Here is a 16,315-nt window from a genome sequence, read left to right as displayed (position 1 = left end):
GAAAACGAATCAAACAAAAAGGCGGTCCATCCCTACATGCTCCTACATTAAACCAACATAGTGAAACACACGGTCTGCCGGTTGGGTTGGGCCGAGGATGAATGACTGGCCGTCCAGGGGGGTGTCTTCTTATGCGCTGTCTCCCGGTCGTTAGCCAATGGCTACGATCCATCCACCCTGGATGCACCACTCAAATTTACATATTATAATTACGACAACAGTCGTATGTATATATATATATATATATATATATATATATATATATATATATATATATATATATATATATATATATATATATATATATATATATACACATATATATATATATATATATATATATATATATACATATAGCATCTTTACACAGCCTGCACCTGGGGTCTTGCCTGCTTCCGTGCTGTCTTTCAGTCCAGCTTTGTCCAGCCACTGGTAGGATTTCTGGATATCAGCCACCTCCTCTATCTGCCAGTGGTACATACCGTGCAGGGGCCTGTCCTTCCATGATGGTTCCTCGCCTTCCTCCACTTTCTTGGGTTTCTGCTGCCTGAGGTATTCACTGAGCACGCTGTCAGTTGGGGCCATCTTTGTGATGTATTCGTGGATGTTCCTTGCTCGTTTCTCCTTTTTTCTAAACTGAGCACCTGATGGCTTTGACCTTTTCTTGTCCATCTTCCATTGGTTTTAATTTTGGACTCCAGTATGAACACAAATCCCCCAACTCGAGGATCACCACAACATAACCTAATAGACCTACACCTTAGTTCACAGATTAACTTTGTCTAAGGTTTATTTCTGGGATTTCACACAACCCAGGATTCAAATCATGAATACATAATGGGCTTGGATTTACAACATTATGAACCCCTTTCCACGGGTTGTGTGTGAGACATTAAATCATCAAAATATAAATTTTAAATTGTTATTGATCCCTTTACCCCGAGTCCTAGAGTGTATATTTATTTTCTTACTCTTCTTATATTTATTGTTTGTTTACTTGCACTGCTGTAACTGGAGCCTCGTCGTCTCATCTCTCTATATACTGGACTGTATGTAGCGGAGATGACAATAAAGTTTACTTTGACTTCAGCAGCGAGCAGGCGCACCGAGGGCTCTCGCGCTCACTTTTTGTGTATAGAATTTCCATAAAACATTGGTGCAAATTATAAGTCTGTATCATAATGTCTGGTGTTTTCCTGTTTGTTGATTTGTTTTATTTTGCGAGTTGGTTATTAGATGCCGCTCCAGCCAACCAGTGAATCCCCCGCCGCCCCGCCCTCTCCTCCCTGTGCCGCAAGCAGCAGGCGCACCTCGCAAACGGAGGGCGCCCTTACTCCCAGCAAATGGGCGATAGAAAACCGATCGGTGCCTGTACCATTCCCAATATGCGCTGGCTGATGTCGGGGCAGCATGAGTACGAGCAATTTATTTATTTATTTTGGCCGATGCCCGTGATGCCGCCCCCCCACCACGATGCCGCCCCAGGCAACCGACCGTGTCACCCGTATCAAAAACCGCTACTGCACACCTGTGTGTTCATGGCCCTAGTGGCCATTAGAGGAACTGCAGCTTTAGAGGTACGTTCACTAGTGTCCCGCCTGCTCACTCAGGTATTGCCCCTGGCGTGGATTTGTTTGATGTCCTTTGGAGCAAAAGCGATGCACTAGCAGAGGAGATCCTCCACTCGTACTCCTTCCTCAGAGAGCTGCGGTCTGGTCATGTGACAGAGCAGTGCTACTCCAGCTTCATGCAGCAGGAGGCGCTGTATTTGACCCGAGTGAGAAGCACTCTGGAGGTATGAGGTCACCATGTTTATCCCAGAATCAGCGGCTGTGAATGTTTTAAATTCTTACAACCTTTTTCCAGACCAGCTCTTTTCATAGACTTTCAGACTTCGGCTCCTTCTTTGACTTTTCAAGGTTCAAGGTTCTTTATTTGTCTCACATGCATAGTTATACAAGTATAACACACAGTGAAATATAACCTGCCATGCTCCTCGACATGTGCAAAAATGGGGGGGGGATAGGGGAAGAACATTATATATATATATATATAGTATATACATTGGGTGAATGTGCAGTAGTAGCAGCAAGCAGGTGAATTCTGTACATTAATAAGAATAGACATCTGACTATTTTACAGGATAGACAATATAAACATATTTAAAATTAAAAGAATTTGGAATGTACATTGTGCCTGGGTTTAGAGTGTCTGGAAGAGAGTCCTGTCTCAGTCAATTATAGATGATGTGAGAGGGCGGGTGTGTGTGTGTGTTTAGGGCCCGGATGGTTTGGGGATAGAAGCTCCTCTTGAGTCTCTCTGTCCTTGCCCGGATGATGCGGAACCTTCTACCAGATTGCAGAAGTTGGAACAGTTTGTTGCCAGGATGGGACGGGTCCTTCAGTATCTGCGCTGCTCTAGTCCGGCATCTCCTGGTGTAGGTGTCCTGAAGCGGGGGGAGAGCAATCCTGCAGCAGCGTTTTGCTGTACGGATCACTCTCTGGAGAGCTTTTTGGTCCTTCACACAGCTGTTCCCAAACCACAATGTCATGACTTTTCTTGCCGGTCCTGATTCGTAATCTAGAGGAGACTGACAACATTAGGCCACTGCTGCTGGACACACTTAAACGCTACAGCAGCACAAACCAGGTGAAACCATTTTCCTGCAGCAGTCAAAAGAAAAACACACCACTAAAAAAAACAGATCATGCAAAATGAATTAAATTAATTGTGATTCACTTTGTCCTGTCCTTCAGAGCCTCCTGGCTTCACCTCCCCCACAGTGGCTCCATTATCCTCTCAAACTGTACCACTCTGTGGTTTTGGAGGAGCCGGTTTATTGGTTAGTGGCTCTGTCGGCCCGGCCCTGTCTACGTTACTTCCTGGCTCAAGAACTGCTTGAAGAGCTACTGATTTCCAGGTCCATGACTAACAGCTTCTACCAGGAGTGGAGCAAAGACAGTCTGCATGAGGTCGCCTGGATAAACAGGTAGATCACAACAGTTTGATGGGCAACGTTTGGACACGCGGTGTCGTGCAGAATGCCTACGCCCTTGCTCAGCATTCCTCTTTTCTAGTTTTTCCAGTGTTTCACAGTATCTGTCAGCATTTATTGTGGTCCCAACAGACAGAAAGTCAAACAACAATACCCCCTTTGGTCCCAAAACACAGTCGCGCACTGCGCGAGCGGCTATGGCATGGGCTTTGTAAAACTGCCACAGCGTCTACAAAAATGCATCGACCGAAATGGCGATTATGTAGAAAAATAAATAAGTCATCCAGCTTTAAAATGATGTAATAAATGTTTTTGTGTATTTCTTAAACAATAAGAGACCTTACTTTTGGGATTGCCCTCGTATTTACACATACTGTACAAACATCATGGACAAGTAAATGAATAGAATTAGAGGGACAAAGGGTCCCACAAAGATACAGAAAAATGTAAAACAACCAAAAAAGTCACTAAATTGTCAAAATGTGTCATAATGAGACAGTAAATTATCAACAAAATTAATTAAGAGCGCAAAACAACCAAAAAGAAAAAATGGACACAAAGCAACAAAAAAACATCTGGAGACACAGAGATGAAGCAACCAAAAACTGATGATGGAGGCAACAATAGTGAGACACAAATGATCAGAAGGACATTAAACAACAACCAACATAAGACAGAAAACCACCGAAAAGAAAAAACAAACACAAAAAAGAAACAAAAGAGGCTCAAAATAGCCAAATACAACCTATGATAACCAATAAATATCTATGAAATTCCTAAGACATATAAAAGAGACCAACAGAGATAGAAATGAACGGAGGTGGAAAATCAGAAGAAGTAATCACAAAGCAACTAAACTGATCATAAGATCTAAATGTTGATATCTTTAATACAATGTGCTGAAATCATATTGTATTATCATTATTAAAATGGGGATTGCGTTATCTTCACCCATCTTTGGCTTCTATAAGCTGTAAAAACTCGAGCTTTTAAGATATATTTGTGAAGTTATAGCATCATCATAGAGCATCATAGTGAAAAATAAAGTGTGTTGCACAGCTCTCTCTGCCGTTTCATGTGTGACATTACTCGACATGGTTTCTTGAAATTTGTTTTTTCGAGGTCAGGTTTTACCTTCGGTTCTAACAATGAAGGTCAAGACTAAGTTATTACTAATCTCAAGGACTAGTACTGTCACGGTTCTGGGTCGGTTCGACCCAGCCTGCTGAGTTTATTATGTTTTGGTTTATTCTTGAATGATCGTTTTGTTACCTTTGTGATTTGTTGATTATTATTAGAATTCTATGTTTCTGTTTATTCATGTTTAAGGGTTTGTTCTTCGGTTGTGTCTCACGTTTAGTATAGTTCAGGTTCCATGTGTTATATTCTGTCTGTCAGTGTCGAGTCTGCGTCTTTGTGTCGTGTTTTCTTGTTTCCTGTTTTATTGTGAAGGTCTGCGTCTCATGTGAGTGTGTTCAGTTTTACCTCCCTTGTCTCATCTCGTTAATTACTCCCACCTGCGTGTAATCTCCCTGTGTTTCTCTGAGTGTATTTAAGTCGTGTCTTCTGTTGTAGTAGTGTCCATCATGCGTCATCTGTGTGTTCTCCCTGCTGGCTGTCGTCATTTACCGCTGCTCATCCACCTTCATGTTCAGGTCCTGGTTTGTGTTCAGTAGTTTAGTAGTTCTCAGTTTAAATAGTCTTCAGTCCCGTTTGCTGTTTCTCTATTTGCATTTTGTGTTCAATAAACCACCTCACCTTCACGAGTGCCTGCGACTGGATCCTCCTTTAATATTTCCACACGACTCACTCTACTCGCCGTGACAAGTACATGGTTGTGAAGCAGGTCATATAAAGCTTTTACTAATTTTCATATTTGGTGTGACCTTGATTGATTTTGAACTGATTTAAATTGAAGTTAAAATGTCTCGAGCTGTTATTGGTGTCTGCCATCCAGCGTTGGTCCAGTTACTTAAAAAAAGTAATTAGTTCCTGAGTGCTTATTACTTCTCCAAGAAAGTAATCCCGTTACTTTATTGATTACTTATTTTCAAAGGGAATTTGTTACTTACTTACTTTTTAAAAACATGATACACAACCTGAATAGGTAATAAAGCAATAGATCTTTAAGCCCAGTTCTATTTTTTCTAATAATCCATCATATAAAAGGTAATGAAATGAAAAAGTCTCCTTTTAAAACTTGTTTTAATCTTTTAACTTTATGCACATTGCACAAATATTAAGTTATATGCAACATTCTCTGACTGGAAGAAAATCTTTAACATTTAAACCAATTCTCTGCATATTCCAGCAAATAAAATAACTTTTGTGTTTACACTCACTCTTTCAAACAGATGAGAGTAAAACACAGCAAAAAATAAATAAAGTCAAAGATTCAGCGGCACTAAATTCTGTCACTCTTAAATCTACTGTCACATGTTTAGCAGGAGGTGGAGGTTTGCCCGGTGCCGCAGAGGTCATGTCAGTGGGAGGATCTGTGTGAATTTGCCCGTGGCAGCGTGCTCAGTGCTTGCTCAGATTTGAAGTTTAATTTTTCTCTGTGAAAAAAAGTTTTCTTCCCACGCAGAGTGTACAGCGGACACTAATGTTTTTGTCACTTTTTATGGAATCAAACTCAAAGTAATGTCAGTACTTCCACGCTTTAAACGCTGCATGCTCATACTCTCTCCTGCACTCCATATTATTCATTGTTGATCTGCGCACAGCTGTTGCCACGGACGTCGCACGCTCGTACGTAATTGTCATAAGACACTCTCACAAACAAAATCACGGTTCAGTAACGCAGTAATGCAGAGTTCTTACAAGAAATTAACAGTAATCTAATTACTTTTTTGCAATAGTAATCCCTTACTTTACTCGTTGCTTGAAAAAAGTAATCAGATTATGTGTCACTGCCCACCTCTGCTACCATCACACAAAATTTGGACATGATGTCTTGAAAACTGTGGACACTAGACAGACAAACAGAGCTGATTATGTCCCTCGTCCTTTTGAAGGGTGAACAGTGATGCAGAAAGGAACCACAGTGAGATCCTAAATGTCCCAATTTTCCTTTTTCTTAGTGTACCATCTCTGCTTATCAACTTTTGAGCTTTTGTGTTTTGCTTTTCTCCTTGTGATGACAACAAACAGCCTTTTTTTACTCCCTCTTTCTCTCTCTGTGACACAGGTACAAAAAGGTGATAAAGGAGAATCAGGATCATATGGATGTATTTAAAGCCATCAATATCTTCAGAGAGCACATGATGGCCCAGAAGGCTTTCTACAAGGCTCTGTAAGAACATATCAGTGCGCGTCTCTTTGTTTTCTGTTGCCTGGAGTTTTTAATGTGTGCGTCTCTGCTGCAGGGTCTGTTCATCTGAAGAAGGCAAACAATGACGAAGTAAAGCAAGGTGGGTCAGCTTTACTGTAGAGTCGGCAAACTGTCAAATGAATTACCTTGATTATTCTTGTTTGGTTTCAAAACTCAGCTCAGTCTTTCTGTTTTCAGCAGTTTTATGGACAAGTGCATGTTTTTTTTTGCCTGCAGACAGACGTCACTGCTGGGACTCTCTTCAATCAAGAAAGCTTGATTAAAAAATTGCTGCGTTCTGAGAAGCTTGGAAAGAAAAGCAACTGGACTTCTTTGTTTCACGTTTCATCTCTGAGGTGAAACATCTTCAAGAAACTCAAAGAGGTCCAGTCAGTATTCTTTTCAAGCTCTTTGGATTACCATGACCTGGATAACTGAGAACCTACACAGGCAATAACTACATTGTCAATTCTATTCTATTGAATTGCACAGAATCAGAACAACAGTCCCCTAATAACTTCTTTGGCTCTCGGAGGAGGCGGATGCACTTTTTCTCCTCTCCCTTATCTTCCCTGCTTATGTCCTTGTCTAGTCTCGTGGGTTTTTTTTGTATTGTCCCTGGAATATTCTCTCACAGTCTGTTCTCTAAAACCTAAAAGAGGAATTATGGATTGGATCAACTGGTCCCTAAATGCAATTGACACCCCTTTCTCAACGAGAAGTTTGGGCTTGGGTGAGCCTGAGTGCTGAAGATATCTACCTATTCAGAACCATGGTAACAGGGTTCTGGCTGATCGGAGTTGGCTTGGCCCTGGCTTATCGAAGAATTAAGAAAGTGGAACCGGCTGTTCAAACCCCCACAAGGCTGCCCGCTGGGATTGGAACGATGGGAGAGGCGTGAGTTTCTCAAAATGGGCTCATAGAGTCAGCACGGATAAGATCTTGGAGAGGCTACGGCTGCTGTGAATACTCAGAATAAGATCTCTGACTGCAGACTGGATATATCTCGGAAGGGCTCGCTCGGAATAACATCTCTGGGCGCAAAATTGGATGACATCTCGGGGAGGCACACTGCCGTGAGTTCTCAGAAATTGGCTCCTTGAGCACAAGAAATGACAACATCACAGAACGTAAGTATGGCGAAGCTCGCGGCTCTCCAACGGGAGATTGAGAGACCAGTGTTGGACTGTAGAACTGCTTTGAAATTCATATGAGCTGTTCGCACTAAAGTAAAAAAATACCATCACTTCATGCGGATACCCTCTCGGCGCCAGCTGCAAGGCCGGAGCTGAACAAAACACCCTGATAATGACTGTGTTTAGTCTGTTCCTTCCCATTCCATGCAAGGCCACCAGGGTTGGCTGGAAGACTGTTTACTTAGCCTGGCAGGGTGAAGGACACTGTCTCAGCTGAACTATGGACACGCACACACATACATATACTAATACTGATAAGCACTCACCGACGCATCACCCTCCCTACCCCGGATCCAGCGCCACCTCCAACGCTTACCTCCCCTCTGATGTGGACATCGGGTCAGTTGGAGGCGCAGTCGAAAGATTGCAGCGGTCCCAGATCAGATGTACACACTGGAACTCTTTCCCATGTTGCTTGTCTGTGTTTATTGTGCTATGGTGTGTTGATATCTGTGCATTCCTGTATTATCCTTTTGTGTTACACATTTCAATGTTTTTTTCCTCGCTACCTAGCCTGACCTGTCTCCCCAATGTGATGTTTGTGTATTGTATGTACGGTCGGCAAGGTCTGTCATCTCGGTTGTGGGCAAAAGACCTGCAACTGACAAATAAAGGCTATCTCATCTATCTCATCTCAAGTCACTTTATTTCGTAAGGCAGACTATCTCACAGAGGTGTGCATCTGTTTACATTTTTTTTCTTTGAAATCTTCTCTATCCTCTTTTCTGAAATTCATGAAAAAGGGAACAAAATGTTCAGAAAGAGATATAAAATTACAGATTCACATTGATAGTTTTGGTATTATCCTACTAACAGACAGTCCTGGTAGACGTTGTCAAACCCAGTACCCTATCTCACAAAAACAAGATCTGGGGAAAAAAATTCTTCAAAATGTTATGTGTTGTTTCTCCCCCCTTGAACCAAATCTTCTGTTTTTTAATATACCTTGCCCAGGTTGTTTTTGCTAATGAGCAAACAGATTATGTATTAGATTTGAGATATGAAACATTTAATAAAACCACTGTAAAATGTTTAAGTTAAAACACAGTAATTTAGAAGGGAAAAATGTGAAGCATGAGAAAAGATAAAATCTGTTATAAAATCTGTTATGTTATAAAAATAAAACCCTCAAATAAAATAAAACCCTCAAATTCTGAATTTATGCAAAGCGTTGTGTTGCCATTTTAATCCAAAAGGGAGAAAAACCATTGAAACTCTTTATTCATGTGTGTTTATGTTTAACCTCCTAGGACCTGCCGTCCACATGTGGACATCACATTTTGGGTTATTTAGACCAAAATACTCAATCTTGCTCCAGAAGGGCCTGATATCCACCTACGAGGACATTATACTGCTACAGTTCTATCAATATGTGGCTCTTATTTTTCTTAAAAACAAAAATAAGGTAAAAAAATAAAATCTGGTAATTCTTTGTTTTTACAGTCATCGGGCGCCAATATGTCCAAATATCAAAGAGAAATTAAAAATGAACGCCGTGGAAGAGTTCGGGTCTTAGGAGGTTAAAGAACCCTGCAGACCATTTCAAACGGCTGTCTTTGTCTCCCCCTGCAGGCTCAAATAGGATATTGCACCCTTTTAAAGACCTGTGCAAAGTAATTGAGTACTACTATTAGTACTACACTTATCCAACTTTACTACTACCTTACATTATTACCAATGCTACTATTTAGGAATACTTTCATTGCTTTCATTTCTAATACTGCTACTGCTTCTACTCTACATTTGCAAATATGTTTGAGCAAACACTTACAGACAGAAGAGGACACGAAAGAAACAACTTTGAATCTCTTCAAGAGTATTCAAGACTGTTAAATTTGATGCATATTTTTCGTTTGAACATCAACCTATGAATTAAATAATATTCTTTTTTCTGATATCTGTATGTCAAAATTTCCACTTAACTCAAAATTTGGAGTTCGGTATCTCGAATTTTCAACTTAACTAAACAATAACTTAAGTTGAAAATAAGCTGAAAGTTTATCATAATAACATTGTATTTTGAGATAACTTTCAACCTAACTCTGCCTGATGTTTTTAATATATTCACAATGTTGTTGTTTTTTTGTTTTGTTTTTATCATCGATGTGATCAGGTCCTGGCCTAACATTTTTTATTTAGGGTTATAGAATTTGAAACACCAAGCAGGTGTTACAGAACACCAGAGGATTATCGCCGTTCTCTACTGTAGGGAAATACTTGATAGCTAATTAGCATTCTGCGTCAAAGATTTTGCTAGCAATAACATAGTGTGATTTAGAATACAATTATTTGGCAATAGCTACTTGCAGCACTGGCTGTTAAAACGGTTTAAAAATGGACAAACCCTGGATATTTGCATGAAATTGCTTAATATTAAACACAGAAGTCAGGGTTTTTCTATTGGATGACAGGCTTACGTTAACAGACAAGCTAGCATTACCTAACATTGAATAGAAAAAACACAATTTAGGGTTAGATTACCTAAATTAAATTATCCTTTTTGCTAATGTTGATCATACTTTCCACTGATGGACATATTCCAGTTAGGGCAGATGAGCTTCATTAGATGAAGCTGTTTTTCTTCAAGCTAATCATTACAATTTAGATGTGGTTGAGGCAGCATAGTGGTAATGGCCTTTATTGATTTCTATATCTACTTCACTTCATGCAATACTAACATTAAACCATCGTACTGTCATAGCAAAGATTGAAAAAGAATATTGTGAATACCTTATTATTAATAACACAAGATAACTTTGACATAATTGCTCTGTTTGAACCAGTTATTTGCAACTGTTTACTTAAAGCAGAAGCCTTACGTATTGAATATGATACGTATGACAACAAAAATAAAATGTATTCATGGCCATTTTGTAACGTTATTGCGATAGGGCCCCCTTCTGATGTTTTTACGTAATTTGAAGATGTCAGAGACATTACATTACATTACATTAGGGACCCCAAGCAAATTTTATTTCCATGGGCATCCTCTGTTGGTATGTGGTGTCAATTTAAAGTTTCATACTAAGTAGTATTAATATAACCATCAACAACCAAGTATGGTGCAATGAATGTTTGTATAAGTTTCTTGTGAGACATCGTGTACACATTGCTCAAGAGTTGTCACTGAACGTGATAGAACTACAGGTCGTAAGGGGAAAATGTGCGTTCCCCGACTGGTTAGCGACTAGTTTATGGAGGTTGCTCGCTGTCCCAGGGCGAAAGTGATAGCTAAGAGGCTGCTGCACCAAAAACCTCATGGCTATGGTGACATGGTTTTCTGTGTTTGGATGGAAGATGGTAACTTGCTTGCAAAACTAACTGCAAGCCAAGTGGTAGAAAACTAGAAAAGTTAACTACCGCAAGATGGTGACATGAGCTGTCGCAGTGGCCTCCTCTGATTAGCAAGAGCACATGTGTAGTACAGTAAAACTGAACAGCTCATGGTTCTAGACCACACAAACCTGCACACTTTCGACGACAATGACTGGGACTCAATCCCCCCCGATATCCGAAGGAATACGGACTCCAACTTCACCATACAACCGCTGAAGTGGCACAGGCGACGGAGGCATAGGAAACAGAAGATGGGGAAGAGAGCGGGGCTAAGAGCTAAGCTAAGTGCTAACCCACACAGACCTGCTATTCCGAGTCTCTTCCTCATCAACTCACGGTCACTAAACAACAAGATGGATGAGCTACGACTGCGGACCGCCTCACGTTGTTTGGATTACTGTGTTATGATCACAGCAGAGACTTGGCTGGACTCTTTTACCCCAGACACTGCAATTGAGCTAGCGGGCCCCACTACATTCAGACCGGACAGGAGAGTGTAACAACAACAAAGACTGGTAAAGTGTTCCTGAACCAGAAGCCATGGCTCAACAGCGAGGTGCGAGCTCTACTAAGAGCATGGGACAGTGCCTTCAAATCAGTAGACCAACAAGTCTACAAAGAGGCGCGCCAATCTCTGCTTAAAGGGCATAACAGAAGCCAAGCGCAAATACAAACAATGCATGGAGGAACACTTTAACACAAACAACTTCAAAAACATGTGGCAGGGGATCAAGACACTTACTGGCTACAAAGACAGTCACATACAAACAAACTCCACGGACATCACCTTACCTGACACCCTAAACCAGTTCTTCACCCGCTTTGACCAACAAAATAGGGACACCATCACCCATCCTGCTGTTTCAGAGACGGACAACGCCCCCATCCAGCTGGAGCAGCATCAGCTCAGAGCCACACTGCACAGAGTCAACGCGAGGAAGGCAGCTGGTCCAGACAGTGTGGCAGGAAGAGTGCTTAAAGCCTGTGCAGACCAACCAGCAGAGGTTTTCACCACCATCTTGAACCTCTCACTGTTAGTCTGTAGTACCATCCTGCTTTAAGTCAACTACCATTGTTCCAGTGCCCAAGAAGAGCTGCTTGAATGACTACCGTCCAGTTGCTTTAACATCCATAATTGCTAAATGTTTTGAGAAACTCATCATGTTGCACATCAAAGCTGTCATCCCTGCAAACCTCGATCCATACTAATTTGCAAACAAGGGAAACAGGTCGGCAGAGGACGCCATGATAACAGCTCTTCACACAACCCTCACACATCTGGACAGTAGTAACACTTATGTGAGAATGCTGTTTTTTGACTTCAGCTCTGCCTTCAATACAGTTTAACCCCAAAAAACTGGTTAATAAAGTAAGCTACTTAGGACTCAGCAGCTCACTGTGTACCTGGATATTGGACTTCCGGAGCGATAGACCCCAGAACATCAGGATGGGAGAGCACACCTCCTCCACCCTCATTCTGAACGTAGGTGTCCCACAGGGGTGTATCCTCGGTCCCTTAATATACTCTTCACCCATGACTGTTCTTCAATTCACACCAGTAACACCATTATAAAATTTGCAGGCGACACCACCATCATAGGACTGATTGACAACAACAATGAATCAGCCTACAGAGACGAGGTTCAGCATCCGAAACAATGGTGTGACAACAACAACCTGCATCTGAACACAGCCAAGACCAAGGAGATGGTAATCGACTTCAGAAGAACAAAGCGATCAGAGCACTCCGCCCGAGGAAGTACAGGCTGGGCGATTTATATGGATACACCGTAATAACATGGGAATGGTTGGTGATATTAAAGTCCTGTTTGTGGCACATTAGTATATGTGAGGGGGCAAACTCCTCAAGATGGGTGGTGACCATGGTGGCCATTTAGAAGTCGGCCATTTTGGATACAACTTTTGTTTTTTCAATAGGAAGAGGGCCATGTGACACATCAAACTTATTGGTAATGTCACAAGAAAAACAATGGTGTGCTTGGTTTCAACGTAACTTTATTCTTTCATGAGTTATTTACAAGTTTCTGACCACTTATAAAATGTGTTCAGTGTGCTGCCAATTGTGTTGGATTGTCAAGATAAGATAAGATAAGATAAGATAAGATAAGATAAGATAAGATAAGATAAGATAAGATAAGATAAAACTTTATTAATCCCTCGGGTGGGTTCCTCTGGGAAATTCGGTTCCAAAAAAGCACAGCACCGACAGAAGTTATAGAGTTACAGAATATTATATATATATATATATATATATATATATATATATATATATATATATATATATATATATATACACACACATATATAAATACAAAGACATATATAGATAAAAATATACAAAGGGGATAAATAGAATAAATAGGAATAAAATAAAAATAAAAATACAAGTGGATTGCACATTTCAAGTATGGAGTCTATTGCACGTTGACTATTAACAAAAAGTATTGCACAAAAGGTATTGCACAGTGAAGTGAAGAGGCACTACAGCTTAGTTGTTCCCCCCTCCTTTGTCCTCCTGTTTCCCCTCCCTCTCCCCTCCAGAGAGGAGTTAAACAGTCTGATGGCGTGTGGGACAAAGGAGTTTTTAAGTCTGTTGGTTCTTGTCTTGGGGAGAAGCAACCTGTCACTGAACAGACTCTTCTGGTTGTTTATGGCCGTGTGCAGAGGATGCCCAGCATTGTCCATAATGTCCAGCAGTTTCTTTAGTGTCCTTTTCTCTGCCACTGTCACCAGAGTGTCCAGCTTCATGCCGACCACAGAGCCAGCCTTCCTGATCAGTTTTTCCAGCCTGGATGAGTCCTTCTTTGCTGTGCTGCTCCCCCAGCACACCAGCACAATGTCAATGTCAATGCAACCCTCTTCTCCCACTCTTCACACACTGATAGCAACACCGCAGGAGAAATGCCAGCACAGGCATCCAGTATCCGTAGTTTCAGGTGCTGCACATCTCGTATCTTCACACCATAGACAATTGCCTTCAGATGACCCCAACGATAAAAGTCTAAGGGGGTCAGATCGGGAGACCTTGGGGGCCATTCAGCTGGCCCACAACGACCAATCCACTTTCCAGGAAACTGTTCATCTAGGAATGCTCGGACCTGGCACCCATATTGTGGTGGTGCACCATCTTGCTGGAAAAACTCAGGGAACGTGCCAGCTTCAGTGCATAAAGAGGGAAACACATCATCATGTAGCAATTTCAAATATCCAGTGGCCTTGAGGTTTCCATTGATGAAGAATGGACCCACTATCGTTGTACCCCGTATACCACACCAAACCATCACTTTTGTTGTTCCAACACTCTTGGAGGGATCCATCCAATGTGGGTTAGTGTCAGACCAATAGCGGTGGTTTTGTTTGTTAACTTCACCATTCACATAAAAGTTTGCCTCATCAGTGAACAAAATCTTCTGCGTGAACTGAGGGTCCTGTTCCAATTTTTGTTTTGCCCATTCTGCAAATTCTGTGCGCCGATCTGGGTCATCCTCGTTGAGATGCTGCAGTAGCTGGAGTTTGTAAGGGTGCCATTTGTGAGTAGCTAATATCCGCCGAAGGGATGTTCGACTAATGCCACTCTCCAGTGACATGCGGCGAGTGCTACGCTGTGGGCTCTTGCTGAATGAAGCTAGGACAGCCACTGATGTTTCTTCATTAGTGACAGTTTTCTTGCATCCACATTTTGGCAAATCCAACACTGAACCAGTTTCACGAAACTTAGCAAGCAGTTTGCTAACTGTAGCATGGGAGATGGGTGGTCTCGTAGGTTGTCTTGCATTGAAATCTGCTGCAATGACCCGGTTACTGCGTTCACCAGATATCAACACAATTTCGATCCGCTCCTCACGTGTTAACCTCTTCGACATGTCAATGGCTGTGAACAAAGAGAAACTTGTAAATAACTCATGAAAGAATAAAGTTACGTTGAAACCAAGCACACCATTGTTTTTCTTGTGACATTACCAATAAGTTTGATGTGTCACATGGCCCTCTTCCTATTGAAAAAACAAAAGTTGTATCCAAGATGGCCGACTTCTAAATGGCCACCATGGTCACCACCCATCTTGAGGAGTTTGCCCCCTCACATATACTAATGTGCCACAAACAGGACTTTAATATCACCAACCATTCCCATGTTATTACGGTGTATCCATATAAATGGCCCACCCTGTAGAAAGGGTAGAAGGCGTTCCTCGGGGTCCACATCTCGACCAACCTTAACTGGTCCACAAACATTTTCCACCAGGTTGGAAAAGCACAACAAAGGATGTACTTCCTCAGGAAGCTGCGTCAGGCCCAATTACCCCAGAGACTGCTAATTAACTTCTACCGCTCCACTATTAAGAGCCTTCTGACCTACTGCTCCACACTCTGGTTCAACTGCTGTACTGTGGAGGACAAGAGGAAACTGCAATGGGTGGTGAGTGCAGCAGAGCGGGCAATTGGCATTTCACTAACCCCCCTCAGAGACATTTATACTGGCAGACTTCAGCAGAAAGCTAGCATCATCATCAAAGACCCCTCACACCCTGGACACTCAAAACACTGCCAAACTGTGTTTCATTGTTCTGGTAACAGTGACAATAAATATCTTATCTTATCTTATCTTATCTTATCTTATCTTATCTTATCTTAAACAAACAAAAAATGGACTTCACAGTTTCACCACTGCTTGGAGAGGAGTTGCCAAGTGTTTGCAGACATGCAAACTACAAGCACCAGCAGCGATCTGCTTCCGACCAAAGCAGTCAGCTATTTTCCTTGTGACCAGCAGTTTCCAGAAGGGTCACTGACCACTCTGGAGCTTTAGCAGTCAGTTTCACAGCAGCTGGCGTCAACCACTCACCAACCAGTCAGGGAGTGCAAATTTTTTTCCCTAGCAACCAGCGGTGGTCTATGACAGCCCAGTGTCACAGGTCCAAAATGATGCATAAGTTAATGTCACATGGTTAGTAGTCAGGTTACTGCAAAAAAATGTGGCTAAACAGATATGGCCACGTAGATTTGCCAAAATTTTAGGTTAGGTATGTAAAAAAAAAAAAAAAAAAAAAGAAATCCAAATTACTATACGTCTAAAGTTGGACACACCTAACTAAAATCTTGAAATGCTGAGATAATAAATGAAAACTAAAACATTTTAAATAATGACCTGAATAATAACAACCTAAAAGTTCATCTTCTTTTGCAAACATTATCACTATTTGTATTGGTGCCAGCAGTTTAGGTATCGGTGTGTAATCTGAGCTGGGAAAAAGTTACTGCTATAATACTGCATGCAGCCAACCTGATGCAGTATGTGGAAACAGGTCTGTTAGATCAGTATTCAGTGAGACAGTGGAGCAGTTGCAGGATCATGTCCCCCTTAAGAGTATCCAACATGCAGGTTTCTCCTCATGGTTCGTGCTGATGGAGGCTGTTAACATGTTATGTGCCCTGTGCAGACACACGCTGCATCTC

The 16,315-nt window shown here is 41.6% G+C and overlaps 1 protein-coding gene across 1 annotated transcript; it reads left to right on the top strand.

Annotated features, from left to right (window-relative positions):
- The first annotated feature begins 1,473 nt into the window (after positions 1–1,473).
- Positions 1,474–6,394, top strand: LOC146390292 (uncharacterized). Its single transcript, XM_084921137.1, has 6 exons — positions 1,474–1,485; positions 1,559–1,794; positions 2,565–2,649; positions 2,757–2,989; positions 6,186–6,290; positions 6,364–6,394. Exons 1-6 carry the CDS (start codon positions 1,474–1,476, stop codon positions 6,392–6,394), a joined length of 702 nt encoding a protein of 233 aa, XP_084777263.1.
- Positions 6,395–16,315: the final 9,921 nt, after the last annotated feature.

This window comes from Perissodus microlepis, chromosome 3 (genome assembly GCF_051167445.1).
Source record: "Perissodus microlepis isolate ML-2025 ecotype Zambia chromosome 3, ASM5116744v1, whole genome shotgun sequence".
NCBI lineage: Eukaryota > Metazoa > Chordata > Actinopteri > Cichliformes > Cichlidae > Perissodus > Perissodus microlepis.
The sequence above is the reverse complement of the archived record's forward strand: the minus strand, read 5'-3'. Positions and strand labels throughout refer to the sequence as shown.